The 27,977-nt window shown below is 35.8% G+C and overlaps 2 protein-coding genes across 2 annotated transcripts in view; one reads left to right on the top strand and one right to left on the bottom strand.

The window, feature by feature from the left end:
* TBCD (tubulin folding cofactor D) overlaps positions 1 to 27,977 on the bottom strand; it is a 153,006-nt gene that overhangs the window by 90,878 nt on the left and 34,151 nt on the right. Inside the window, exons 9-14 of the mRNA XM_060764526.2 lie at positions 25,199 to 25,244; positions 23,287 to 23,419; positions 21,242 to 21,393; positions 18,762 to 18,822; positions 17,393 to 17,467; positions 14,921 to 15,015 (exon numbers count right to left, since the gene is read on the bottom strand). Coding sequence (XP_060620509.2) covers positions 14,921 to 15,015; positions 17,393 to 17,467; positions 18,762 to 18,822; positions 21,242 to 21,393; positions 23,287 to 23,419; positions 25,199 to 25,244 — 562 coding nt within the window. The remainder of the gene's footprint in view (positions 1 to 14,920; positions 15,016 to 17,392; positions 17,468 to 18,761; positions 18,823 to 21,241; positions 21,394 to 23,286; positions 23,420 to 25,198; positions 25,245 to 27,977) is intronic.
* On the top strand, positions 1,181 to 12,062 carry ZNF750 (zinc finger protein 750). The gene is made up of 3 exons (XM_060764525.2): positions 1,181 to 1,420; positions 6,434 to 7,998; positions 10,065 to 12,062. The coding sequence occupies exons 2-3, from the start codon at positions 6,608 to 6,610 to the stop codon at positions 10,762 to 10,764; spliced, it is 2,091 nt and encodes a 696-aa protein (XP_060620508.2). The 5' UTR covers positions 1,181 to 1,420; positions 6,434 to 6,607; the 3' UTR covers positions 10,765 to 12,062.

Here is a 27,977-nt window from a genome sequence, read left to right as displayed (position 1 = left end):
AGTTGTCGCAACACACAGTTTGGAAAGCTCTGACCTAGTGGTTCCTAGAGATGACCTATTGATAAAACATGCAAAAGTGGTACCCACAAATGTGGAGGGGCACCTGTGCATCCATTAAGGTCTGTTGTGTCTGTACAACTTACCGGAAAACACTCTTAAGCAACATGACTGAAAACGCAGGATAAGGACAACTATTTTTTTTTAAAAAAGAATTAAGTCTGCATTTTGGGTAATTAATGTTTAACAAAGCAAAAGTTTAGATTCCAATCTCTACTTTAGGCTGTAGGTTGAACTAAAAACTAGAGAACTATCAGAAAATCAAGACAAACACCTAACCTTAATTAATCAAAATAGCAGCCTTGTAATTCAGAACTCACTTAGTCAGCTTTGTCAAGTAATAACTACAACAAGCTCACCTTCAATTCCATGGGGACAAATCCCTGGGCATAATGGCTCCCAAAACACATGGACCGTGCTATAAGCCTCTCTCTTTTATCCCGGTTGCAGTGTAAAGGCTGTGCACATGGCTACTTCCCATATAGCCCCAGAAAAGTAGCCAGGGCAGTCTGCCAGCCTGCATAAAATAAGAATGAATTCTGGCAGCAAAAATATGGACTGAGGGAAGAAGAGGGAATGTCATCACAAAGGGATGTCCAATCTCGATATAACTGGATTGATACAAAAGGAAACATTAATTGTGCAATTGGCATACAATATGCATATAGCTGGAAAAGCTAAGGAAAACTAAGATGTGAATTCAACTTGGGTGACTCCTTTTCATTTATAATACATTTCACTGCTGATTACAAGCAGACTTTGACACGTTCCTACAACAAGGAGGATTTCAGTCTCACGGTTCCCAGACAGAAGCTGACTGGGGGAGGGGAGGAATGCCACGGCAGACCAGTATTCTCACATCACAACAAGGACAAGAAAATCCAAACCCAGAACCACCCTGCATTGCAGCCTGCAATTTCTTCTACTGTTTTATGACCACTAACAGTCTTCATTATGACCTGCCTCTTGCTGAGAAATGATTTAAAAGATCTTAAACTGGGAAACATGTCTGTACCGTGTTCCATTCCCGGTGACAGGAGATTATTAACTTAGTGAGAGAAACAAAAACTTGCTTGTTAGAGGGCACAAACACGACAAGTGTTCTGCTTGAGAGCTCCGATGCTGAAGTAACATCAAATGAAAGCAGTAGATGGAAACACATGAACTGTAGCTTCAGGCTGAGGTAATATCAGGTGCATCTCTACAGCCTCAGGGCTCAACTCCTACACTTTTAAGTCCCTCCCATTGAAACAGCCTCCTTCAGTTTCACTTAATCAAGCAGCGGACAGGTAGTTCTCTTTCAGCACTGACAGCAACAGTTTAAGCACCTCGAGCAACTGGATCCCTGCTCCCAAATTCTCAGGTAAGTGGACTTTTGAATCAGCTACAATCTGAAAAATTGTAATGGTAAAAGCCATCTATTTAATTGGGGGAATGCTAGGTAGCTATCTTTGCTGGATTACTTTTGCACTTTCCTTTTCTAACACAGGTGCATGACTTCAGAAACTATATTTTTAGGGAAGAGAAGAATTAAAACTTTATTGAAAAGGGTCTAGTTTACTGCAGTGCTTTTGTTCACCTTTCAAACACTATGTAGAAAAACATTGAGAATCAATAGTATTACTGTATTTATTCAAGTTTTGTTCTTTGTATTGTGTTCTATTTCACTGAGGTTTTACCTGCTTTAAAGATGCAAGTTAGAAACCATGAAGAACCTTCCTATATTTCTTAATTTTGCTCAGCTGTCAAGCCAGTAAACCAAATTAATCTGTTACAGCAACAAAACAAAAAAAGACAAAGAGTCCTGTGACACACTGAAGTCTAAGAAATGTACTGTGTCACAAGCTTCCACCTGCTTAAATGGCCTCGAGTCTATGAACTATAATAAATATCCTATCATTTAAAGTGCCATGGGACTGTTTGTTACTTTGACTCAAACTCAGGCCCCTTCCACCCAGCTGAATAAAATCCCACATTATCTGCTTTGAACTGAGATATATGGCAGTATGGACTCTGATAACCCAGTTCAAAACTGATATTGTGGGTTATTCTGCCTTGATATTCTGGGTTATATGGCTGTGTGGAAGGGCCCTCTGAATCCCATTACTTTAATTTTCATAAACGTGTCTTCAAAATAAAACCATATTGTACGTAGGGGTGTGTGTAATTTTTCTGATTTATCCTTGTATATAAGAATGAAAATGAATAAATGATCAGCTATCTCATTAAATTGAACATCATTTTTAATGACTTTTAAAAAGAATCACCTTTTCTTGTTTGAAAAGCTAGAACCATATGTTGGCTACACTCCTGAATATTAATTCCCCTCTCTCACCTCAATCTCTAGAGAATGTGTCCTTTTGTTCACTTTTGTCAAGCATAAAATTTTCATTAGAGCATATGTTTTAGTTTGGAAGACCAAAAGTTCTAAAAGAGAAGAGCAATTGGAAAATACGAAAGGGGGGGGGGGGATCCAGAAGTCCCAGTCCTTGCAAAATGGTAGGCAGGTGACAATGGCATGATCTTGTATTATGCAATAATGCCACATCACAATATTTTAATCACAGCATGCCCGTCTCAATGCTCCACCCCAATGAGGACTCGTCAGTCAGATCAATATCACCAAAAGAATGCTGCAATAGCAGCCGAGCGTGTGCGTACTAATGCTGCTCAAAAAATGGTTGCGCAGCCATTCATAGCTAAGTTGAAGTAAGCAAGATAATTATACCTGTGCCTGCCCTTTGGATTTTTCTTAAGTAGGTTCTACATATTAGGGCAACAGTCACAAGAAAGGAAAATTGAAATCTGCTACTAGTTTTGAAACTTTATAATTTCTTGTAGTGGCATATAGAAAAAAGGACAGTTTCACCAAGTAGACTAAAAGGAATTGCCATGGTGAAAGGCAAACACTTAATCCAAAAGTTCTTAGCTGAAATGTTCAGTTTGTGTTGCTTTGCATTACAAAAAATCACACTGTGCTTTTTATTGCAAAAACGTTCCTAACAAATTATAGTAACATTCCAAATTTAAAGGCAGATGACATAGTATATTATGTATATATCGCTTAAATAGAGCATATCTAACAGACTGATATTCCTCGAAAGTTTATCCCACTGAATGAAACAGGGTTTATGTCCAATAAAGAATGTATGGAAATAAAACACAATGGGATATGCTTATGAATGAACTTCTAAAGGATTGTGCTATTCCATTTAATATATGTCCAATCCCATTTCCACGAAAATGACTTATCCAGAAAATGAGCCCGAGCATGATTTTTCAGGATTTTTCAGGGTGCTCGAAATATAAACACTCTTTCAAAACTAAGTCCTAGTTACAGCTCATTAAAATCAATTTGGAAAAATAAGACATTTCCTGAAAATAATACCCAAGGTATCTTTTGGAACAAAAATAATATAAGGCCTTGCCTTATTTTGGGGGAGACAGGATTTTGCTCTTCAGTAGACTAGTTGAACAATTAACAAGGGTTAATTGCTAAATGTTCTGCTGGTTGAAAATCTATATTTTAGTAGAATCTGGTAAACTAAGTTATCAGTATGGCATTTTTCATCTAAAAGAAAGAAATTGTAGCCAACCACATATCAACTGTGACACATAAAACTCCAATGCTGCTTTTAATCCATCTTACATTAATAGAAATATAGTTAAGCAAAGAAACTTGGCTGAATAATCTGTTGTTCTGTTCCTCAAGAATTAATGATGCAAATGTTAACTCCTTAAAATATGAATCTATGTCCAGTAAATAAAACAATAATGTATCTCAATACATTAGCAAACCCAATAAAATGTCTCTCAAACAAATATTTTCTTTCTATTACATTACATGTTTGTATAAAAATATAAAGTCAAATGGTTGATATTATCAACCCGGTAAACCTAGGAGACAGTGTGTTGTGACAACAAAGATCACATTTGTACCAAGGCTTACAAATCAGCACTAACGCACAGTATGTGCAGACTGAACTCACTTTAGTTATTTATCATTACCAATATTCAAAGTGCAATCTTTGAAAGTGTTTGCTTTGCTATTCATTATTTCTAATTTTATTATCAAAATAAATGTGTGACCATATAATTAATAATAACTATACATAAAGAAAAGAAAGCAAAACTTGATTATTGTTTTATAAATCTTAAGTAATTTCAGTGGTTGGGTTAAAAAAAAACTCATACTCTGGGACTAGAAAGCACCACACCTTTGTATTTTTCAAACATCAGGACCAAGAATATACTAAATGGAAACTACTTAAAACAGAGTGCCCAAAGAGGTCCACTGAAAGAAAAACAAAACATTTATTGTGGCCATCTTTTGAATAATTTGATCCCACTAAAAAAAAACGCACCAAAAATAGACCTTTACAGAAGCTCTATAAAATTCTGCTTTACAGAAAATAAATGTTGCCATAAACTATCTATTTGCACAAAAAATGCTTTCTCTCAATTTCTTTATATATATGTATGTGTACGTGTTTGTATGGGTTTATATATATACTATTTTATATATAATTACTATTTTGCTATTTTTTAAAAAAATCAGTTTTTTATTATATGCAGGAGTGCTGATTGTCTAAAGTTGTAAAAATCTGGCACACATGATTAAATGTATGTGGTTCCTTAGCAAATTTAGAAAAACCTGACTAAAATAAATTTGTTTTAGAATAATATGGGTTTGTGTTTAACCAAATCAAGCTACTCTCAATTTTCACAGTAACAATGCTGAGTTTTTAACATTTAGAACCCCAAAAGCAGTGGGCAAAACCCTTTTAACAAAAGCCACCAGACTTCCCTGTTAAATTAACAGGTAGTATTACTGTAGTTTCGGGTAACTCAGATACAGTATATGGTTTTGCAATAGTCATCATTTTGATAATGGTGCTTACAGTTCATGATGAAATCATCAGTTTTTAGATCTTTGCCATAACACATCCTATAAAATCATGAGAACGTAACTCAGAGAGATTCTCACGCCTTCAGAATCAGCAAACAATGGGACAAGTCGATACAAGCCCATCTGACTTATCTGCCGAGAAAATCACCAGCTTGTATTAGAAGTATCCACTTGTTTCCTTTTCTAAGTGAAAGCAGGCAGATTACTCCTCTATAAATCAATAGGAGATACCTGACTCTGATTCATACCTGGTAATACATACTAAAACAAAAACTGAATACAAGGTAATTTAAATATCAATACACTCATATAACCAACCAAGGGACTGGCAGGAGGATACCATTTTAAGCCCTTAATATCTGGCTTGTTACGGGGTGTTGCAAGGTATTCACACCGGTTAATACTTAAATATTTGCTTAGGCTGCTCAAAAAGCTTGTTTGCTCTCTAGTAGAGCTAGGTCAGCTGTGCAGGATGGACTCAATTCCACTCCACCCTACTTCTCCCAAGCAAGGAATCTCTTCCTCTTTCCCCAACTGGCTAGACTGGATTCTGCTTAAGCTTCTCCTTCCATTACTACGCCTTTTCTTTTCCTTGTCTCATCCACCTACAGCTCTCCCTCCCTCTGCTTTCATCTTTTCCCAGTTACATCCCAAGTGGATGCTCCACCACTGTTGCTTAAACGAGTTCTCTTTAATTAATGCAACAGGAATTTCAGGTAGTCAACACCCTTGAACTTCAGGTCAGTTAATTAGGGCTCTCCACAGACAGAGGAGCCTTTCATTAGGATATTCATGTTTATGAAGGCTTGACCGATTCTTCTGTGTTAGCTTCATTTTTCCCATGATCATAATTTGTAAATTTAGGAATAAGCAGTGAATCAGTCCAGTTTATTGATGACACCAAGCTATTCAAGTACAATGAAATGAAAGCCAAAAGTGAATAATTCTGCAGAGGAGGTGAATGTCTAATAAAAGGGGAAACAAGATTCAACAGAAGTATCAAGTGATGCTGTTAGGCAAAAAATCCAACATTACTTATAAACCAATGTGGTATTTCTTAATTAGTTCTGACTTACACAGAAAATAAATGTTGAGGTTGTGGTAAAAATTATCCTTTGAATGTGCTGTAGGAAAAGAATGAATTCCATTTTGGGAAATAATAGAATAGGGAGTGAAAATCAGTGTTGCCAATATTGTAATGTCTATGTATAAATCTATGATGGGCTGCCAGAAATGTGGCAATGGCTTTTTGAAAGAAGATTAGACTTATAACAGAGGGAAGGCACCACCATCATGCCTTGCTTACTAGCTTCTCAAAAGCTGTTGGGACTTCTACAGTATAAAGAAATTATTCTGCTACAAAAAACAGAACGTAGGAAGAAAAAACTATCATATATTTGAATTAATAGGTATCTTCTTTTCAGTTCTCAGATTCTAGTACTTCTAACCTTAATTTTTGTATTGCAGTTACCTGTGGAAAGTGCCGTTTTCTCCTGATGACTTCCAGAACTGGCTTCAAATCAAATCTTTTGAGAATCTCATTTATAAATTAGAAGGAAGTTTGAAGAATATACATTTGACTGAAACCAAATAAAATCACCATTAACAAACTGGTGTAATTCCAAGAATAAAAGGAAGAAGATGAGCATGATCAAAGAACGTAAGCCAAAGAAACCTCATTATATCCCGAGACCGCCAGGAAAGCCATTTAAATACAAGTGCTTTCAATGCCCTTTCACCTGCAACGAGAAATCACATCTTTTCAACCATATGAAGTATGGGCTTTGCAAAAACTCAATTACTTTAGTGTCTGAACAGGACCGAATTGTCAAGTGTTCAAAATCAAATTCCTTGGAACCAAAGCAGATCAATGAAGCAGAATCTGAAACAAAACCAATGTCTTCTAAATCTCTCTCAAGTCTTGATTCTAAACCTCAGTATCTTTTTGCCAAAGATGATGCCAAGGAAAACATAGAAGTTCAAAACCAAGCAATAAGTAATGGACAAAAAGCATCAGTTCAAAAGGAATTAACTCTGATTGGTAACGAAGATGGCAATACAGCTAACATACAGCCTGGCCTTGAGGGTATTGTAAGACCTTCTGCTTTTGTTCCAGTAGAACACCGACATGGTAAAGACAATAATGATATATCTCAGTTGCCATCTTTTTCTGATTCAAACAAAAGCACTCCTTACCACATGAAGTCAGCATTTCATGCTCCATGGAAAACAGGTTCCGCACTTATTGCGCCAGATTTTACTAACAAAATTCCACCTGCAAAAGGGTTTAACTCTATTCCATCTTATATGCATCCTTTCATCCCCGAATATTCACCTTCACTCTATGAACATGGATTGGCTATCTATGCACCTTACCTTCTCCCAGGAAACACTCATGAGTGTGATAGTCCAGTGCTCTCTGTCTACAGTTCTCAAGATCAAAGACATTTTCTTCCTCATCCTGGACCACTTTCTAAACCAATGAATCCTGCAACATATGAACACTACCGTTTATTCCAGCAGTATCATCCTAATCCACCGGTACCATATGGATTCAGCAGACCAACAGAGTCAGCATTTTATAGGCTACCGCACATTACAAGTATTAACAGAGATCCAAGTTCTCATTTAATGGAAGACACAACCTTGCTGTATCCAGCATCTTCCAGTCCAGCTACTCTACATTCAATAAATACTCATAGAAAAGCAGTTGACTATGAGAAAGAAATTCCTATGGAGCATGCCAAAAGTCAATCCAAAGAGGACCAAAATGAGAGAGAAAATGCCAAAATGAGTCCTCGTGCTGGAAGCGCAGCCACAGGGTCTCCAGGGAGACCCAGCCCAACAAACTTCACTCAGACAAGCAATGGCACTTGTGAAGGTCTGTCCGACCTTTCCGGCAGGTCATCTGCTATTAATATTAACAAATACGATCAACCTGAAGGTTTTACAGCGTTCAGGCCTGTAAGGAAAACTACAAACCAGTCTACCTTGCCTCTACCACAGGAAGCAAGTGAAAATCCACCCAGAAGGTAAAAGCAGCACTCTTTCTAAATTATATTTTCAAATCTCTACTGAAAAAACAAACATGTCTTTAGGATACATCACACAGGGACTCCCAAGGACAATATTTCATTACATGTCAAACTGGTAAAGCAGTCTATGTAAGGTGTCAGCATATGTTTGTGGTTAAAACCCCTTATGCCAGGGCGGGTATAATAAATCCTTAAGCTATTTTTGTGAACCCTAGGTTCCCTCCCCAGTTAATTTATTTCCTCATGATTTCCCCCATTTTGATAGAAGAAACACATCTAAAGTGGTTGTGATTCTATAAAGCAAGGTGTACCTTCTACAGAAACCTTTCTGACATTCAAGATAGTTTATACAACAGGTCTTTTTTTAAGGGTAGTTTTTACTTCTATGCCTGATTGTTGAAACTGGCTGACTTTATTGTTGCTTCTGGAGTTATATAGCATAGTAGAAATGGTAGTGGCAAAAAGTATTATCCTTCTCTTAGATCAGTGATTCTCAACCTGGGGTCCCCAGATGTTTTTGGCCTTCAACGCCCATAAATCCCAGCCAGTTTACCACCTGTAAGGATTTCTGGGAGTTGTAGGCCAAAAACATCTGGGGACCCCAGGTTGAGAACCACTGTCTTATATCATCATTATGGGGCCCTAAGCATGCATGCTTCCCCTTTGTTAGACATTCACCCTCATGTGATAACTTTGCTTTAGAATTGCTTCATATAGTATATCATCCGTTCTTTTCTGTTGTATTCTCCACTTAGTCCACATTTGAGCAATCCTTCTACACGTTCATTTAGAAGTATGTCCCTCCCAAATAAATAGAGTAATGCCTAAACAAATTGGATTGGGATTTCTGCCTCAGTTTATCAAATGTTCAGAGATAGGATTGCTTTTTAAGTTGTTTTTTATCAGTCTTTAAAAATATTTTTTGCCCACTGGGACACTCTAAGTAGCATACAATATAATTAATATTTTGGATTCTTTCATTTTAAGATACTTAACGTGATGCCAATACTTGAGTGAGAAAAGGCAATATTGTTTCAAATAGGATTGAAACAAGTGGCAAATATCACCACTTTTATTCACCTATGAAATACTAATAAGATTAGTACTGAAATCAGTATTCCAGGGAAGAAGGGTCCTAGAGTATATATGGGTTACTGCAGAAAAGGCCAGAACTGTGCCACCTCTGAGAGAAAAAGCAGGGCCTCTGTAAATATAAAAAAAGAAATGATTACAATTGGCTACACATATCAAAACTTATGTTTTGAAAGAACAGAAGGCAATTTACTGCTCATCTCTCAATGAAAACACATATTATTTTGTGCTTTAAAAATTCTGTCACCCATTTCTAAAAAAGGCCACCAAAGTGGATATTTTACTATTGTTAACACATAGCCAATATTAATTCAAGAAATCTATGGTGACTTAAATTGGGACAATTTATAAATGTTGACTATTCCTTATTCATTGTTCCAAAATTTGGTGGCTGAGATAGTGACAACTTTGTCTTCTGGTGGTTTAGTGCATGCAACCTTTGTTTCATGTACAAAATCATATGAAACATATATGAAATTTGCATTTAGACTCTCCACAAAGACCCGTTATTCTTATATATACAAACACAAGTATTTCAAAATCCAAATAAATTGAAACTCTGAAATCCAAAACATTTCTGGCCACAAGCATTTCAGATAAGGGATACTTAACCTATATTACAATATGTAGCACAAGTAATGCTCAAAACACATCATAACAATTTGACAAAAACTGAAACTCTTAATTCTTATGTAATGATTTAATGCCAGGTTTCTGAAAAACCAACAGAAAAGTTGTCCATATTAACAAATGTATTTCATATGAACACAAATGAATTTGTATGCATATAGGTGGCCTCTGTGGTCCCTTCCAATGCTAAGATTCTGTGATCCTGTTCTGCAGAACAACCTCAAACATTCCTATGCCATAATATTTAAATAAAAATACTGAAATACTGTTATTTTTATTTAAGCATTTTTTTTCTAATTACATAATAACCTTTTGATTTTTTTTCTTTTTTCTTGTAATAGTGATGTCACTAGTGAAAATGAAAAAATGCAACATGCAAGTGATGGCGCAGAAGAGCCTTTGTCCAATTCTGATGACGACATTGGGATTGCACCACTTAATCTCTCCAAGAAGCCAGATACGAATATAACTCATGAACATATGTACAAAAACACTTTGCAGCCGGATCATCAGAACTTCATGGAACTCCAGGAAATGCCTCTGAATCTCTCAGTAAAAGACAACTGTAATACAAAATCACAGAGTCCATCATACGAAGCTGAAGACAGTGAATCTCTTGAAAATGAAAGCAAAAGTTTGGGAGCAGAAATATGCAACTCAGCAAATCACACAGATAGAAGCTCCTTTGTGCAGTCTCCTGTTGAAATGCAGAGGAAAGATGTGCAGGAGCTCAGGACAGTTGACAGTTGTGATGAGCAAAAACAGACTGCAGCAGTTGCTCTGTGTCAGTTGGCTGCCTATAGCCCTGGTAAACTCCAAATGGAGTCTGTGGAGAAAAGTAATCAGGACAGTAGCCCTCAATTTACCGATTCTACCCCTGAAGCATCCGATATTCAGGATAATCACTGCAGTCCAAAGCCAAAAGGACAAAAAAGGACCAATCAAAGGGAAATCTCTAAACTCCAGCAAGGAACAAAACGAATACGAATGAACGAGTGCAGTAGAGTTTTTACCTTGAGAAAGAGAACCAGAGTTTCATGATGTTCACCTTCTAATGCACTCTCATGGTGACATGAAAGCGTGATCGCCAAGCATCAAAGGGACATTTAAAGTCCCAGTTATATGAACTCTTTAATTTTGTATTTATGTTTGAAGGTGTAACTCAAATATCTTCAGACTACAGAGAAAACATTTAAATACAAACGGAAACAAATAACATATTTTTAAAATGCACTATGTCAGAATGACTTTTACATTCCCTTTTATTACCAAAGGTGTAGTCTGTAATAATATTAATAATATCTAACTTACAGGATGAGTATCAACTCTCTGTCTTATTTTGTTCTCGTATCTTTTTATTTTATAACAGCTTTTGTCTCAGTTTTTCTTCTGCAATTTATTTAAGCTTAAAAACTTCTACTTGTCTTTTAGAGCTTAAATAGTCATTGTATTTTAATTGAAGATATGCTTTGATAACATTATCTGAGAGCTCTTATATCCTTGCTGTTTCCTTTCAAATCCTTGTTGACATACTGGTTTGCATCCGTTTTATACATGATTAAATGGCAGAATGGACAATTTTTATGCCTTAAATTAGTCAATACTAAACTGACATGAAACTGGTTTAATGTTTTCATTCTAAATATTTATGCTGGCTTGACTTACTAAGGTTCAGTAATGAATTATTGTCAATACAGTGTATAAAGCTTCATCAACAGAACATGAAGACACTACATCACAAACAAGTGTGCTTATTAGCCCAGAGACACTTAGGATGGTATGATTCCATTTTTGTTGTGAACATCATTGTAAATGACTTGTTGTCTAAGTGCAGCCAATAACCCATTGTACTTCAATTGTGCAAACAAAAAATGAAAACCACACCTTAAAAATTAAAAATTAAGTTAAGTCAGGTCTTGAGATTGGGTTTTTGAAAGGAAGTTCAAATAGCAGATGTTTGAACACAAATGCTTTTTTAAACAACACCCTTGGAAAACTCCAGACTGAGGGGTTATTTATTTTAATTAAAAAGAACACTGATGTGGAAAGTGTTATTTCTATCCTTTGCATCCATACTATATTGTAAGCATTACAATAATAGTTTTCAAGGCTTTGTGGCTGAGGGACAAATTGATATTTTGTTATACTTTTCTAATGCAAGAGTTATAAATATAGATTTGTTTTCTACAGTAAATTGAAATGTATTGGGGAAATTGTTATGGCAGAAAGAGAAATGTTTATGTTACTTTTGGTTTATTATGTGTCTTGCATGAAGAAAGTAAACCCAAAATAAATTATACAAAAAAATGCACATCTGAATTTATTCTATATGCAAGCATCAAGTATCCCTCAATAATACTCCTTTAAAAATGTATAAATCTAATTTAAATGTCAGTGGTAGCATTTAAAGTTCAGCTGAGGATGAACAGAGCAATTTACTTTAGGCTCTGGTCAATTATGCATCTATTTAATCCATCTCCTCCGCCACCACATCAATATACAATTTTTCAATTATCTGTACAAAAATCCCATATAAATACTTAGCTACAAAGCGTTTTTGTTATTTCACAAAATCCACAATTACAGTTTATGTCATCTTTACATATGCATTAGGAATGTACTGCATCCTAAAATATTGAGTTTTAAATGCATTTTCATATGTTATTTTTGAGCAGTAGCTAAACCTCAAACACTCAGAAAAATGTAAAACAAGCTGAGATTTCTGGGAGATGCATGGCTTTAGGGAGGAAATTTTTGTAGAGGGAGTGGGGTGGGGGACTTAAACTGCAAACTGAGACACAAGAAGAAATGGCTGCAAGAAAAATCATACCCTAAAGAAATAAACAGCAAAAAAGCAAAGAAAATACTAAATTTTTGAGAAGCTGAAATTTAAAATGCTATTTGTAACAAAATAAGTAAAAGGATATGCCATAATCCAGCCCAGCAAAAAAAAGAAAGAAAAAGAAATATGCTCATCCCATTTCAGAAACAAGACAAGAAGGGGTATAATAAAATTCCCAAATTTAGAAACTTCAAACTGGAAGTGCAGGCACATTTTTCCTACCAAACACATACCTGACATTGCATATGACACAAAGAAGAGATTCAGATGACACTTCCAGACATATCAAAGTCCCAAGACGAATCAGGATATAAAGTCCCAATTCAACTCAGGACTTTGTCTCGACTCCAACCCCCAAACCCGGGCTTTCCCTTGAGGGGGCGGCTAGATGCTATTCTGGGTTAACCAAAGGTTGACCTGGGAGGGCATCTAGCCACTCTCCAGCCCCTCATTCCCTCCCCCAAAACTTACCTGAGGGACCTGCCAGCCATGCAGGCTCCTATGAAGAGCTCTATAATTGCATCAGAAGGATGCTTCAGGAGGTGGGGTAGGAATCCCCCCCCCCTCCCAAACGCATTATTCTGACATTACTACAGAGTTCTCCAGAGGGGCCTGCATGGCTGGCAGGCCACTCAGGAAAGTTTTGGGGGAGGGGATGGGGGACTTGAAGAGGAGGAAGGGCACCATCCCACCCATCCGGGCTTTTTGAAAGTTCGAAGAAGTGGGATGGTTGTGGGGACTGACCCCTGGGACTGCGAAAGCAGTCCTCAGAGTCAGTCCCTACAAGGACATCACCTTTAAAGATCCGGACCTTAACTTAAGGTCCAGATCTTTCAAGGTGTTTTTTAAACCTGGATTAAATTTAATGAATTTGGTTTACTCCAGGTTGAAATGGATTAGCCTGAAACATCATCTGGACACCTCAGAGAAATAATGTAATGTGCTAGGAGTCAGATTCCTGGAAGTAGGATCATTCAATTCATGTTAGCATACAATTTATTATAATTTGAAGAATTCACTGGTATCAAAGAAAAACCATTGCCACCCACAAGAAACAAGGCTAGATACTTAGCGTGCACACATTACTAAGAATTGACCAATCAAAAGCTGAGTAGCGCCCACATTCTGTAGAGATAATCAATGAACTGTGCATGAACCTAGACCTCACAACAAGTTAGCTCAACGAACAAAAGATCATTACACATTTATGCAAATAAATGCAGGATGTGATGTCGTGATTTTATGTTTTCCTTCTAAAAAAATTTCATAGCTTACCCTGCTTGGCAACCCAACAGAAAACCCATGGGTTGGGAACCATTGGTATACAGTAATGTCCTATTTAAAAAGACAGGTTGCAGACGCAGACGCAGCAACAAGTCCCACCAGCTGCCTTGCAAAGGAATTCTGCTGCCTTGAAGACAGAAGCAAAGTAGCTGATATGCTTCTCAGCAGGGATTCAGATATACAGTATACTGTCTATTAAGTGAATCCAAGATGGGTTGGATCCATGGATTTTGAGTCCATGGATGTTTAGACATGTTTAGACGTTTTGGAAGATGAAAATAAAAGGGGGGATGAGTAATGGCAGCAAAACAAATATGACTGAGAAACAAACAAAGAAAATACTCCAAATAAAATGAATATATTTCAAAATCAAAAACTGACAGAAGCATCTCATATTTTTCATTAATTTAATTCTAGTTAACAGTCACTCCAGTATTCAACAGAAGAATCTGCACATGATTAGCAAGGATTTCACGTGTTGTGTAACCCACACTTGGAAGCAGAAACAACGAAACAAATAACAGATCTTCAATCTTGGGTTGTTTTATTGTTATGTTTGCACCATGAAACTCTAGGTTCTGTTTCCTCAACCTATCAGAAAAGTCTTACGTTTCCGACTCACATATAAAGAGAAACAAAAATGAATTTAAACTTTGTGGTTGGTTTAGCCATTGCTGTTTGCAGCAGGAGCAGCTCAGTGACTAAACAAACTGGTCCAGCACAATAATAATAATAATAATAATAATAATAATAATAATAATAATTTTTATAACCCATCTTATTTCCCTGAGGGGACTGAGGGCGGTTTCCAGCAAAATAACACAATGGCGAACATTCAGTGCCAAGAACAACAAATATCAAATCAAACCAGAGGGTAAAACAATCTCAAGAAAAAATATAAAAATAAATAAATAAAAATAAAATGGGAGTCCTCAAACATTCTAGATCATTGTTATGTGTACATCTCCCCAATGCATGTTTTTGTTGTTGTTGTGTATCAACAAAATATGTAAAAGTATTAAAAGCCACACACATAAAAGATGGAACCAAGTCAAAGTACAAGATACTTACCATCAGGGAGTCGGGAAGGTAGCAACAACCCCCTTCTTCCTAATTCAGCTAGAGCCAAACATCCACCATGCCAAGCACTGTCAGTTTCCTGAAAACTGTAATTTTAGAAAACAGAAGGGTTTCTAAGTTTTACTGTGCATGTTAACTGTGTTTCCCAAAACAAGCCCCCTGCTATACTCTGTAACTATGCATCAGCAGCATACAAAAATCAAGTTCAGATTTCCTCAAAGCCTATTGTTGGAATGGGATGTACATTAGAAGGCAACCATACAAAATGCCAGATTCAGAACCACATCCCAATCTAAGTCCCATTACTTTCTCTTCCTTCCCACTGCTTTTTCAACTTTTAGTGTTGTCACATATTTAAATTAAAATAAGATGACATGTCCTGCTAGTACAAGCAGCCTTTTAAGATGCAAAGCAATTCAGACTTTATACAAATTTCAGTATGGATTAAAACAAATGTTACAACTCAAACCGATATTGCCTACAACACTTAATAAAGTGATATATAACATAAACAGAAATTATTGGTCAAATCAGAAAACACTAGTATACATAGATAAAAGGAAACTTGCTCAGTGGGATAGTGGAGAGGACTATATTGCACCTTACTATCATTATAATCATCATTTATTGTTGTTGTTGTTGTCATTATTATTATTGTTGTTGTTGTTATTAATATATGCAGGAGCCCTCATTCCTTCTGCAATGCAAGATGCAGTAAACCAGAAAACCCCTTTTTGTCTGAACCAGGAAAATATGTTCACCAACTTCAGAGCAACTCAGAGCAAATTTCAAATAATGACATTCTAAATATGGAATCATGACCATCATATTTTCCAAATTAGAATAAAGTGGCAATATACAGTTAAACATTTCCTGCCTTGATTTCTTGCACTGTAAAGGGAGGAGAAAAGGCGCTACATGTCCAGACAAAAAGTTTGTACACACAACTGGTCCTAAATAGCCAATATATGATAATGCAAACATAGCCAATTTTCCACGGAGGAATTTATTTTAGAAAAAAGACAATATAAATTAAGATTCTTCATTTGTAAATACTAGTAAATAGAAAACATAATTCAGTAAATATAAAAAAATCTTAATTCTTCCAACAAAATATTGTTTCCCTTTGTTTAAAAAACATTCACACATATTTTGAACTCAATAGAATCTAGTTGAGGACATATGTCAAATCTAATTAAGATTTTTTTTTACAAAAATACTTTTATCCAGACATACACCACCTGAACTTGTGTACTTACTCTGTCACTGCTTTATTGTTATCAATCTTATTCCCACTATTACCAAGTATTCATTTAATGCTAGATATGAGCTAGGACGTATTGATAAAACAAAGGTAACAACTTTCATCTAACTGGTTAACTTCTCTTTCTCTTTATCCTAAATTCAATAAACTACAAAGAAGGTGACTGGACATTATATTGGGATAGTGAAACAATGACAATTAAAAAGCTATATTAATTAATTACATTGATTCTACAAAGACTGTTTCGTAGAGATATGTGTGTTTACAATATCCCTGAGCCGATGACAACTAAATTAATCATAAGATGAATATGGCTAGATAAAATCAAGTGTCCATATTCTTCACTGTTTTGGCATTACAATGACCAGACAAGGAACCCCCAGGGGCACAAAGGGTTAAACCCTTGTACTGGCAGGACTGAAGACTGACAGGTTGGAGGTTGAAATCCGGGGAGAGAGTGAATGAGCTCCCTCTGGGAGCTCCAGCTCCCCATGCGGGTACATGAGAGAAGCCTCCCACAAGGATGGTAAAACATCAAAACATCCGGGCGACCCCTGGGCAACGTCCTTGTAGACAGTCAATTCTCTCACACCAGAAGAGACAGTTTCTCAAGTCTCTCCTAACACGAAAAAAAGACCACACAAATTAGTAATAAGAGGCATGCAATTTATACAGGCCTCCTATCTCTGAAATGGCTAAACCCCTTTAGGATCTGCTTCTATGAATGGCCATTATACATCTTGATAATATACTTTTTATGTTGGTTTAAGTTTTGGTCATCTCCAACTTCTAATGTTGTAAGACAAGCAGTGGAAATTTCTCTATTTACTATTTTCAAATCATGGACAAATTTATAAGCATTGTTTATAACTTTTACTTGTAGGGAAGCACTCCAGCCATTGTTTTGATACTTTTTCCTTTACCCTTTTTTTACCCCTATGATAATCCTTCCCAGCAGAAATGCCCAGACAGTACATTGCTTTTCAAATTCTACAGATAATTTAAAAATCATTCCACTAAAAAGCTACATTATTTTAAGATGCTTACTCTTAAATAACTATTTGTGTGTGTAGGATTGTAGTTATTTACTATGGGACTAAAAAACACTTCATTGCCTTATGGCATTTTTCGATCATTTCTTTCTGTCAAAAATAAATGTTTGGCATTCTTTCAAACTTTTCTGTAACGCAAAGAATTACCTGAAGCATTCTAACACAGATCCAACCACATCATCAGCTAACTCTTTCGGTAACCTTCCAGTCAGTCTGCCAATCCTAAAAAGAAGCAACAGTTTTACAAAACTCAGGTTCAACAATACACGTTGGACCTATCTATCCAACATCATGATTTTTGTAATTCAAAAAGAATTTGAGTTAATTTATATTTCTTTATCTGCACAGTCTGTTTAGTTGGCATGAATTAGCAACTGTACTCTGGTGGAGCCCTTAGCCTGAACTAAATCCAGCCATGATGGAACATGCCTCACCATTTTCATTTCTCTGTTGGCACCCTAATGATAACAGTGAGTGGAGTGTTGTTGTTTTCTTTACCTCTTGGAAATGTTGTCAATAGTCTATTCACTTTTAACAGCTATAGATAATCTCAGAGAAAAAAGTTGGCAGCATAAGCTTTCACAGACCAAATTTACTTCCTCAGATGCAACTGTTGGTCTTAAGATCATTAGTTAGTTTCCCCCACTCTCAGTTTCCCATTTTTCCTTCTCTGTCCTCACATCATCTAGTTTTCAAAAGGGATTGTTCCCAGCACATTTAATGAGTCCTGCAGAAGGCTGGACATCCTCCCCACTTTATTGGGGGCCACACTCAAGCAATAATTCCTTGGACCACCAGGCAGGTCTACAACTTTACAACATTTAAATATGGTATGAGGAGTAGTGAGATGTATTCATTATGAAAAGTGCCCAAACCTGAATCCTTGGCTTTCCAAAACCAAGGATTCAGGTTTGAAGGATGTGAAGGAAGCCAGGATAAGCTAAGAGAAGATTCCTGTTTCAAACTCTTGAAGAGCGAATACCAGTCAGGGGATATGACTGGTTTGATTCAATATAAGGCAGATGAGAGAACCCACTGGATCTTAAAAAATAGTTATAATTATTTTTTGGTATAACTCAAGATATAATAATAATATTATTACATAATATTATTACTATTTCAGAATCAATTTCTACATGTTGCTTTATGTAAGAAGTCTTTACCTCAAATATATTTCGCCCAAAAAAAAGTCAGTATGAAGGTATGTACTCTAAAATTGAATTCATTTTCCTTTAAATGAATTCAATTCCTTTCCTAAACAAAGACCACAAAAGAAAGAAAATAACCATGCCCTTGGACTCAATAGCCCCATGTGGCTGCTCTCTAATATTCTAAAATAAAATATTTCTGTCAAAAATGAAACTAAGAAGCCTAAGGCACAGGAAGGTAGAGGCAGAGATGATGCTGAGTTTCATATATTAACCTGACTTACTCATTCAACTTAATGACTTCAAGCTCTACTTAGAGAGCTGTATTTTACATTTATAAGATTTACAAACAGATTTGGAACACCTACCCCTTTGCAGCAGACCATCTTACAATTGTGTCCTTGTCTTTCAATCCAATCAGCAATTGCTCTGTAAAAACATTTTTTAAAAACCCAAGTTAGAGGACATCTAGCACACCTCCTTTAGACTTGAGACCTTGTCAAGATTAAATCGCTTCCAATAGGAAACTGTAGCCAGTTTCTTTTGGCACTTCACTAATTCTTGCTAAATCAAGAGATAAACATTGTCCACACCTTAATCGAAAAATATGAGGCAGAATAGTGGGGCCATCTATGTCAGTTTAATTGGAGTGAATACAATTGACTGTAAGCACTGTCTTTTTAAAAGAATGGAGGCAAAATACACATTCGGAAAACACTGCAAAAAGTTAAGACACCACTTGCAACACAACTCAGACTGATGTCAAAACCAAACAGGCACAAACACCTTCTGTGAAACAAAATACACTCAATGCTCAGACTTGCCAGAGCAAGAATTGATTCACCATCATTTTGGATAAATGATTTGAAAGTAGAATTCAACAGTTCCCAACACTGAAAAAAGAGTTTTTTTCAAAAGCACAGTGGTGAGTCAGTCATGGGCAGTGGTCTGTTCCACACCCATACTGTGTAATTCACAGTAGCTAAAAGGCTTATTCTATCTGTGTCTTAGCTGCCTAGGCCTTATGTGTTAAAATAATCAACAAAGACCATAATAATCAACAAAAAAAACACGTTTGACATTTAAGTGGTGGATCAGTTATCTCCATTTCACCATATTAATGTACTGTAACTTGTATTAATTGAATATATGTGAAATACCTTCCTATGATACTTAATTTCAAATAGACCTGCATCTGACCATACGACTACAGAGTCCATCTGATTTGATCCTGCATTGTTTGAGTGCTTTTATTTATTTACTTCATTTATATACCGCTTTTCTCTGCCCTTGGGCGATTCATTATGCTTTTAAATAGTGTAATACATTTATATGTGTATCTGCAGAATGTTATCAGGCCACAGGTCCTTCTTAACCATAAACTGTAGGTTAATAGCAGATTATTTTCTTTAAAAAGCAAAGTGCTCTGAAGTGATCCAGTGCTGAAAGCTACAAAGCATGAAAAGACAATTATAGCCTTGAAAGCATCTCAACCACTTTAGCCTCTGGACGTTCATAGGATGACTCTGGAAGAACTGGTTTAATCTTAAACCTATTTTTAATTTTTATGTATGTATAAAGTTTTTGATGGCACAGCTACACCCAGAATAGCTATAGCTATTTATACGTAAATATCATAGAACAGTTTTTAAACTGTCACTCCACATGGCACCCTAAAAGATACAGAACTACAGCATCAGAGATCTTAGAGAATTCGCCAGAGTTGCAAATCCTAGCAAGACCCATATTTCAAGGAAGCCAAAATGTTTGTACTCGGAGTTAGATCTTGGAATTTTTTTCACAAATGTACTTTTTGGCCATTTTTATAAAATACATACTGGTGGAATTAATGTATCAATGAAAAGGAGGAGAAATGGACGAGTTCTTAATTTCTTTGTCATCGATCAGGCTTTCCACACAAGTATATTTTACTAAGGGAAAAGACACATTTGGGCCGCCACATTTGCAGATCTGATTCATGGAGTCGATTAAAATGTTCTTCTAGAAATTTCTAGAGCCTCCGATGCAATTCTATGGAGTCATGCTGGAAAACCTTGAGATTCATAAAACAGTATTCACCAAAGTAAAAAAAAAAGGTAGTTTTTTAATTATGTGTGGGTCCTGTAGCCTAAACTTCACTAATATTATATGTGGTATATTATATCTGTTATTCCCCAACTCATTCTGTGGGGTGGGAAAAGAGAAGAAATTATTATTATTATTATTATTATTATTATTATTATTATTATCATTATTATTATTCCATAGAATTTAACCTATCTCAAAATATAGTTTCTCTCAATAAATAACCAGGCAAGTAAATAATCTTCATCTATATTGGTCTTTTGGGAAAATATTATCTTGGTCTTGTAATGAGGTAGTAAAAAATGATATTCCTGTTAAATGCATGATCAATTCACATAATTAATTTTTTCAAGTTACATACTGCCCGTGAGGCTCAAAATTTTAACTGTTTTTCTTCTTCTTCAGTGTAGAAAGTTCAGCTACAATTTAGACATTACCGTTAGGTTAAGATAAGGATTTTCAAGTGTGTGTGTGTGAGAGAGAGAGAGAGAGAGAGAGACTTAGATCTCTATCTTTAAGACTGAAAAATATGCATTCCATTATTCATCCTGGGTGAAGAAGGAAGGAGAGGGAGACATGTTTCAAAAGTATCTAACAGAACCATAGCTATATATTTTCTAAAATGATAAATCGATCATGACTGAAATCATGAGTTTTTACTTCCCTGGCTAAATAAGGCATAAGCAGAAGCACATGCAAAAACTATGCTCTCAATGGCTGTGGCGTAAGAAATTATATTGCTTTGTCTTTGCATCAGACATACCTACAACGTTTTCAACCTCTCCTGGAATATCATATTCTTCTTCCTCTTCTTCCTCTTTTTTGACAGCACCTGCATTATCTGTTTTCTGTGTAATAGGGCCATCACCAGAAAACTGCAGGTTTGCAGCTAAAGATCGGAAACCCCGCTGATACCTAGAAAAAATGTATAATGTTTAGCATAGTCTAAGACATTAATGTTTTCTAAAAATGCATTCCATAAGTATAATTCAGGCTGATTTCACTTCCTTTATATTTCTTAAAACAAGCGGCCTAATACTTCGAGGTAATTTGCTGTTTGCTTACTGTTGTATCACTCAAATGTGTTTTGATGTGATGCATTACATATGTTTACAAATAAATACAGTGTCCAAAAGTCTGTTAACACAAAATTACAGTCATAATATAGTATAATCCCATGTAAAAATACTCACTGACTTTATTACAGGATAAGTACTTCGAAAAGCTAGAATATATTCAAAGCATTTCTCGTTCATGCTAAGGAGCTATGGGATGTCCCACAGAATGACTGGTGGAAATTTTACATCTCTGCATTGCATCACAAACTGCTTTAGAAACTCCTGAAATATCTCCCAAAAATACATTTACCATTTATACGTATTTACTACCATTATTTATCATTGTGATTAATGGAGCCCCCAGTGGTGCAATGAATTAAGCCCTTGTGCTGGCAAGACTGCTGACTGATATGTCAGCTGTTCGAATCCAGGGAGAGTGGGCTGAGCTCCCTCTGTCGGCTCCACCTCCCCATGAGGGGACATGAGAGAACCCTCCCACAAGGATGGTAAAACATCCAGGTGTCCCCTGGGCAATCTCCTTGCAGACAACCAATTATCTCACACCAGAAGCAACTTGCAGTTTCCCAAGTCACTCCTGACATGAAAAAAATGTGAATTCAGAGCAGCCACGTTTGGGATGCTGTTTGTCAGGCAAACATTGGCTTTTCTGCCTTTCCCAGATTCGCAGGGAGAAGCAGAGCAACTGCTGACCTTTTCCATTGGGACAAACTTAGCTATTAGGTCAGGACGCTGTTTGTCAGGGAGATGCCGCATGTAGCTGATTCAGACTTTAGGAAGAGATGCAACAATTCCACAAATTATCAAATCTGTCATATAGCATCATCTTTAAAAGGTATTTCCTTAAAAACTTTAAATTCTCAAAGCCTGTCTTCACCCACCAACAGAAGGGAGAAAGAAGGAAGTAATTGCTAGCCTTCTTTGGTAAGGAGCTCCAAAGGCTAGGAGGAGCCACCCCCTAGCCTTTGTTTTGAAACATCTTTATGGACAATATTTTTAATAATTTTGGGCATGCAACAAAGTTTGTGTACACTGAACCATCAGAAAGCAAAGTTATCACTCTCCCAGCCATCATTGTGGACAATTTCAGATTGAAGAATGTTTCAGATTTTGGAATTCTAGATAAGGGATGGTCAACTTGTAACATATACCTAGGCAGGGATAAAATATTTAGTCAAAATAAAATAGAAAAAAAACAGAGAACTCTATAATTAAGATTTGAATGCAAACCTGTCTTCTGGGGGGGAAAAATACAGAGACCAAGATTTTTGATATTCGGAAATATATAGAGAGAGAAAGGTCAGAAATTCTGTAAAACTGAGCAACCCATTATATAATGCTGCATTCTTAATTCTTCAAATATATATTATAGAATGTCCCAAAGTATGAACATACATTTGATGTTTCCCTTTAAAAAAAAATAGCATCTAGGGATTCATTTTTATATTCTACCTTTACAAGGAACTTTCAAGCAGAGAACAAAATACAGGAAGTAAGTGAGCTAATGTAATTCGCAATATGTAAAGTAATGTACAATAAAGAAAGTGCTTCTCACATTCATGGATTACAAAGGTTCCTACACCTATACATTTAAACCTGAAATTCTTGTCACCCAGAGAATAGTTGATGATCTATTACTCATTCACCTCTAGCAATGATAGATTTTGTAGTTCGGGTTGGCTCAATGAAAGAGAAAAAGGCAAGCAAAAACACGAATCTGAGAAGAACAAACCTCCACTTAGCCACCTTTGGCTTAAGAAATGTCAGGCCAAGTCGCTGAACGAGTTTCACTCCCAGTTTGCGAAGAAGTGTTTGATTACTTTCAGACAGCTTGCACTTATCAAGGCATTCAAGCACAGTAGAAGCTACAAGAAACAAAAATCTCCATGAATATGTATAACAGACTTGTATTTTCCTTCCAATGTTTGATCCATAGTAGGTGTGAGATTGACTAATAAAAGAATCAGTTGGGTCTGATTATAATGAACCAATTGAAATCAATAGGACCAGGTAGTCATGAGTAAACCATAAACCCTGAATTAAGACTCAAATTTAACAAGACCCCTGGCTCAATTTAAAAATAACTCAGAACAAGACACAGATGGAGGTCAACTCATTTATTTAGCCATTTTCACTGAGAGAAAAAGCCAAACAGGAGTGAACAAACTATATAAACCACAGTAAGCGAGAAATCTCAGCACTTCTAGATTAATATAATGTGTTCTGCTATTACAAAGAGAGCCAATCCTAGAACAGTCCAAGAATAAGATGGGGAATTAAAAATTCATGCTTGACATGTAGAGAATTTTATTAAGCACGAAAGAAACAGTGAAGGAAGACCGATTATTTTCGTCACCTGAAGCAATGTTTGAGTATCTGACAGAATGTCCCTAAGGCTATGATATTAATAGAAGAACCAGTAATCCTGCATAGTTCTGCCATTTGTTGAGCGTTTTTTTCCCGAATATAGAAAAAATGCTCTGATCTTAAAAACTGATATGGAGACTATTCTATTTAGTTTCACATCACAGCTCAAAATTTACTTAAGTATAATTACAAACATTCTCAATAGCAATAAGAAAGTGTAATGTTTTCATCACCAAGGTGAGAAAGGAGATATTAATGTCAAGAATTATCTAGGGTACTGTTGTCAACTCTTCATACAGAGATGACACGTTGTGATATCCATAGTTGCAGGTGTTGATGCATATAGTTTGAAACTGGAAAATTACTACTGGGCTTCAGAAGCAAGCTTTCAGCCCCTCGCATAAGAGATGCTAAAGGGACTTGTTATTTGCAAATTCCAGTATAAACTGAGCAGTTTCACATCTCCCATATAATGAATATATGAGACACCCCTTGAATTCGTCACTTCTCCAGTTTTTAAAAAAGTACAAAAATAAGTATGAAATCCTCTATTTATTTTCAGAAATGCCTGCCTGCTTTGAGTGAAACGGTTTCCAAAATCCATAGGATTAGAATGGATTTATGAAAAATAAGCCCAGAAACAGACTGATCTGTTCATCCCTACAACCCACAAATATACTTGTTCGCATGTGATGGGCCGATATGCACAGAAAAACTATTTATGTGTAGCATATGTGTGCAAATCAACTAAGAGTATAAAAAGCTAGATACAATTCAGCCAAAGGAAGCACCTATAACTGACTTGGATCCCAAGACAAGAAAGATACAGCTTGTAAGAGGTAACCCCCTTCTTACCCTCCTTCAATATCTGAACCCAGGAAACAGTGCTTCAGGGGCTACAGGAGATCTTGAACAGCTTAATGAGGCACAACAGGATGCAAGATAATTTTCTTCCAAATTAGGAGGAACCTGATAGCACAAGATGTCTCTAACAAATTTTGGGTGTTGTTCACCCTTTCCCATCAGTTGCTCTGCTCTGCATCCCATTCTGTTCCAAAGTGTTATCTCAACAGAGATTTGGGGAGGAAAAAACAAAACATCTTCTGGACATAGTTTGTCTTAAAACCACTGCTTTCAACAGGACAGCTTAGCAAATTATTAAAATCTCTCCCACTGAAACCAATGGCCATTCACAACATTCAACTTAAGCCAAATCATGTTCACTATATCGTTCTCCCAACTATTTAAGATGTTGATATTACTTTGAAGAATCTTACCATATGGTAAACAGTCTTCTCTTTTTCCATGTTTAAAAAGTTGTGCCTGAAAAAGAGGGAAGGATCTGTGTTATTGAAATACTGGAATTTTAACATGTCCAAAGTAATATTCATCAATTAATAGTATTAGAATTTATGGGATTACAATGTCTTCAAATTTAAGTCCATCAGAAATTATATAAATATCCCTGAGCCTTGCTAATGAATTTATTTTATTAACTATATCCCATTGTCTGCTTTCTTAAAATCTAGGGTGCATTAATATATCAAACACTTTTGAAATAAATCCCAAGTTTCTTGTTTCTCTATATATTCAGTTTGTAGCAAAATATTAAAATAGATTAGCTCACTTTTTCGGAACTTGTTTATCTTGATCCTTCTACGTTACAAAATCTCTAATAAATAAAGCTATTTATTTATTCATCCAGACAACAATATACTGAGCAAGCTTTTGATTTCTTTGAAAAATTTTATCATTACTAAATGGTAAACAAAGTTTTACTGATGTTGGAGCCATGTAATCTCCATTCAAATAGTTTCTGATGCAAGATGAAAGAAGGTAGCAGACATTCAAACTGGGCTCTACTAGATGTTGTGATGATACCTAAGACTGACCTTGAGGGGGGGAAAATATCCCTTAGGCAAAACACACAGGTTGCTTGCTAGGTAGAAAATAGAGGTAGAGACTGACACTTTTTAAACTGAATCATCTTCCCAGTAAAATATATATTAGAACAAATTAGAGAATGAGATGCCAGAAGTGACACACAATATTTGTTCACAAATATTCCACGTACCCTATTAAATGCTCCAGAGAATAACATAATTTGGAAAGGCTAGACATATGCTCCTTAGTGTTTCTGTTTTTTTAAATAAACGAACGTGATTAAAATCTGTATGTAAAATATTTTCAGCTGCCAAACAATGAAGTAAGCAGATGTAGTTACGTTCACTTTGTTAGGTATAATGGCATCATTAAATATTAAGTCTCCTGACTGTAAGGCTGCAAGAGACATCCGCTGATGTGCACCCAAACTGCACATTTCTAACTACACCCACTAATCAAGCACAACATGTAAAGATAATCATAATGAAATCTATATGACATTTTTAGGCTGTAATGTTTTTTAATGTTTATGTATTGTATCCAGGCATTGAATGTTTGCCATGTATATGCTCTGAGTCCCCTTCGGGATGAGAAGGGCGGAATATAAATGTTTTAAATAAATAAATAAATAATGCACGATATAGTAATTTGCACTGCAGCATACATTGGCCATGTAACGTAAAACAATGAACAACAATGAAAATGAGATTGCTGCTCAATTCAGGGAATTTCTATTAAAAAAACTGTATAAAAAAGATCAAATTAAAAAGGAGGACATAATAGCCTTTATATCTGATCAAAATTAGGAAAACTCACTGACAGACAAAGAGAATACCTCAATACCCCAACTACTGAGGAAGAAGTTTAAAAAGCAATAGATAAACTACAATGTAACAAATCACCCGGGCCATTTTGTCTTACTATAAAACATTCAAAGAGGAATTAACAACGCAATTAAAGGATGTGATTAATAATATATTAACAGGATCGAGCATTCTGAAATCCTGGCAAGAAGACAATATAACACTAATCCATGAGGACTGTACAGACCCCACCAATTTGAAAAATTACCGACCAATTTCACTACTGAATAGTGATTACAAGATCTTTGCAAATATACTAGCAGACAGACTAAAAAGACTATTGAAAGATAGAATTAAAGAAGATCAGAGAGGATTTCTACCTAACAGACAAATGAAAGATAATTTAAGAATAATCCTCGACATTATTGAATACTATGAGAAAAACCCACAAAAAGAGGTAGAGCTCCTCTTCCTGGACGTGGAGAAGGTATTCAGTAATACCAACTGGGAGTTTATGATACAAACATTAAAAGAATTAGACATCAGCCATTACTTCCTGAATGCTATTAAAGCCATTTACTACAAACAGTCAGCAAAAATTTTAGTTAACGGTACTGAGATGGAAAAAATAGACATACAGAAAGGTGTTAGGCAAGGGTGCCCCCTGTCCCCTTTACTATTAATAATGGTACTCGGGAAGAGATAAGGGAGGACAGGAACCTACAAGGGATGAAAATAAGAGCGGAAGAGTTTAAGATCAGAGCTTTCACCGAAAATTTCATGTGTATTGTGGAAAGACCTCTCAAATCTATTCAAAAATGGATTGAAAAAATAGAGAAATTTGGAATGGTGGCGGGATTCAAGATTAAGACTAAAACAAAAATCATAACAAAAAACATCTCAAGGGAAAGAAAAGAGGAACTACAAGAAATATCAGAAATTGAAGTAGTGAAAAAAATTTAAGTATTTGGGAATTATAATTTCAGCCTCCAATTCACATTTATTAAAAGATAACTATGAAAACACTTGGAAAAATATCAAAAAGGAACTAGATAATTGGAAATTCCTAAACTTGTCATTAATAGACAGAATTTCAGTAATTAAAATGAGTGTGTTACCCAGAATGATTTTCTTACTTCAAATGATTCCCATTCTTAGAATGAAGATCTGTTGCAACAAATGGAATAAAGACATATCAAATTTTATATGGAATGGAGAAAACCCCAGAGTAAAACTTAAGGTATTAACAGACTCAAAAAACAGAGGGGGTCTAGCTCTTCCCAACTTGCAACTTTATTTTGAAGCAAGTGTGTTAACTTGGGTAAAGGAATGGGCCACACAAGAAAAGGGAAAAATCCTAACATTAGAG

This window comes from Anolis sagrei, chromosome 2 (genome assembly GCF_037176765.1).
Source record: "Anolis sagrei isolate rAnoSag1 chromosome 2, rAnoSag1.mat, whole genome shotgun sequence".
Lineage (NCBI taxonomy): Eukaryota > Metazoa > Chordata > Lepidosauria > Squamata > Dactyloidae > Anolis > Anolis sagrei.
This window is presented reverse-complemented; position numbering and strand designations above follow the sequence as displayed.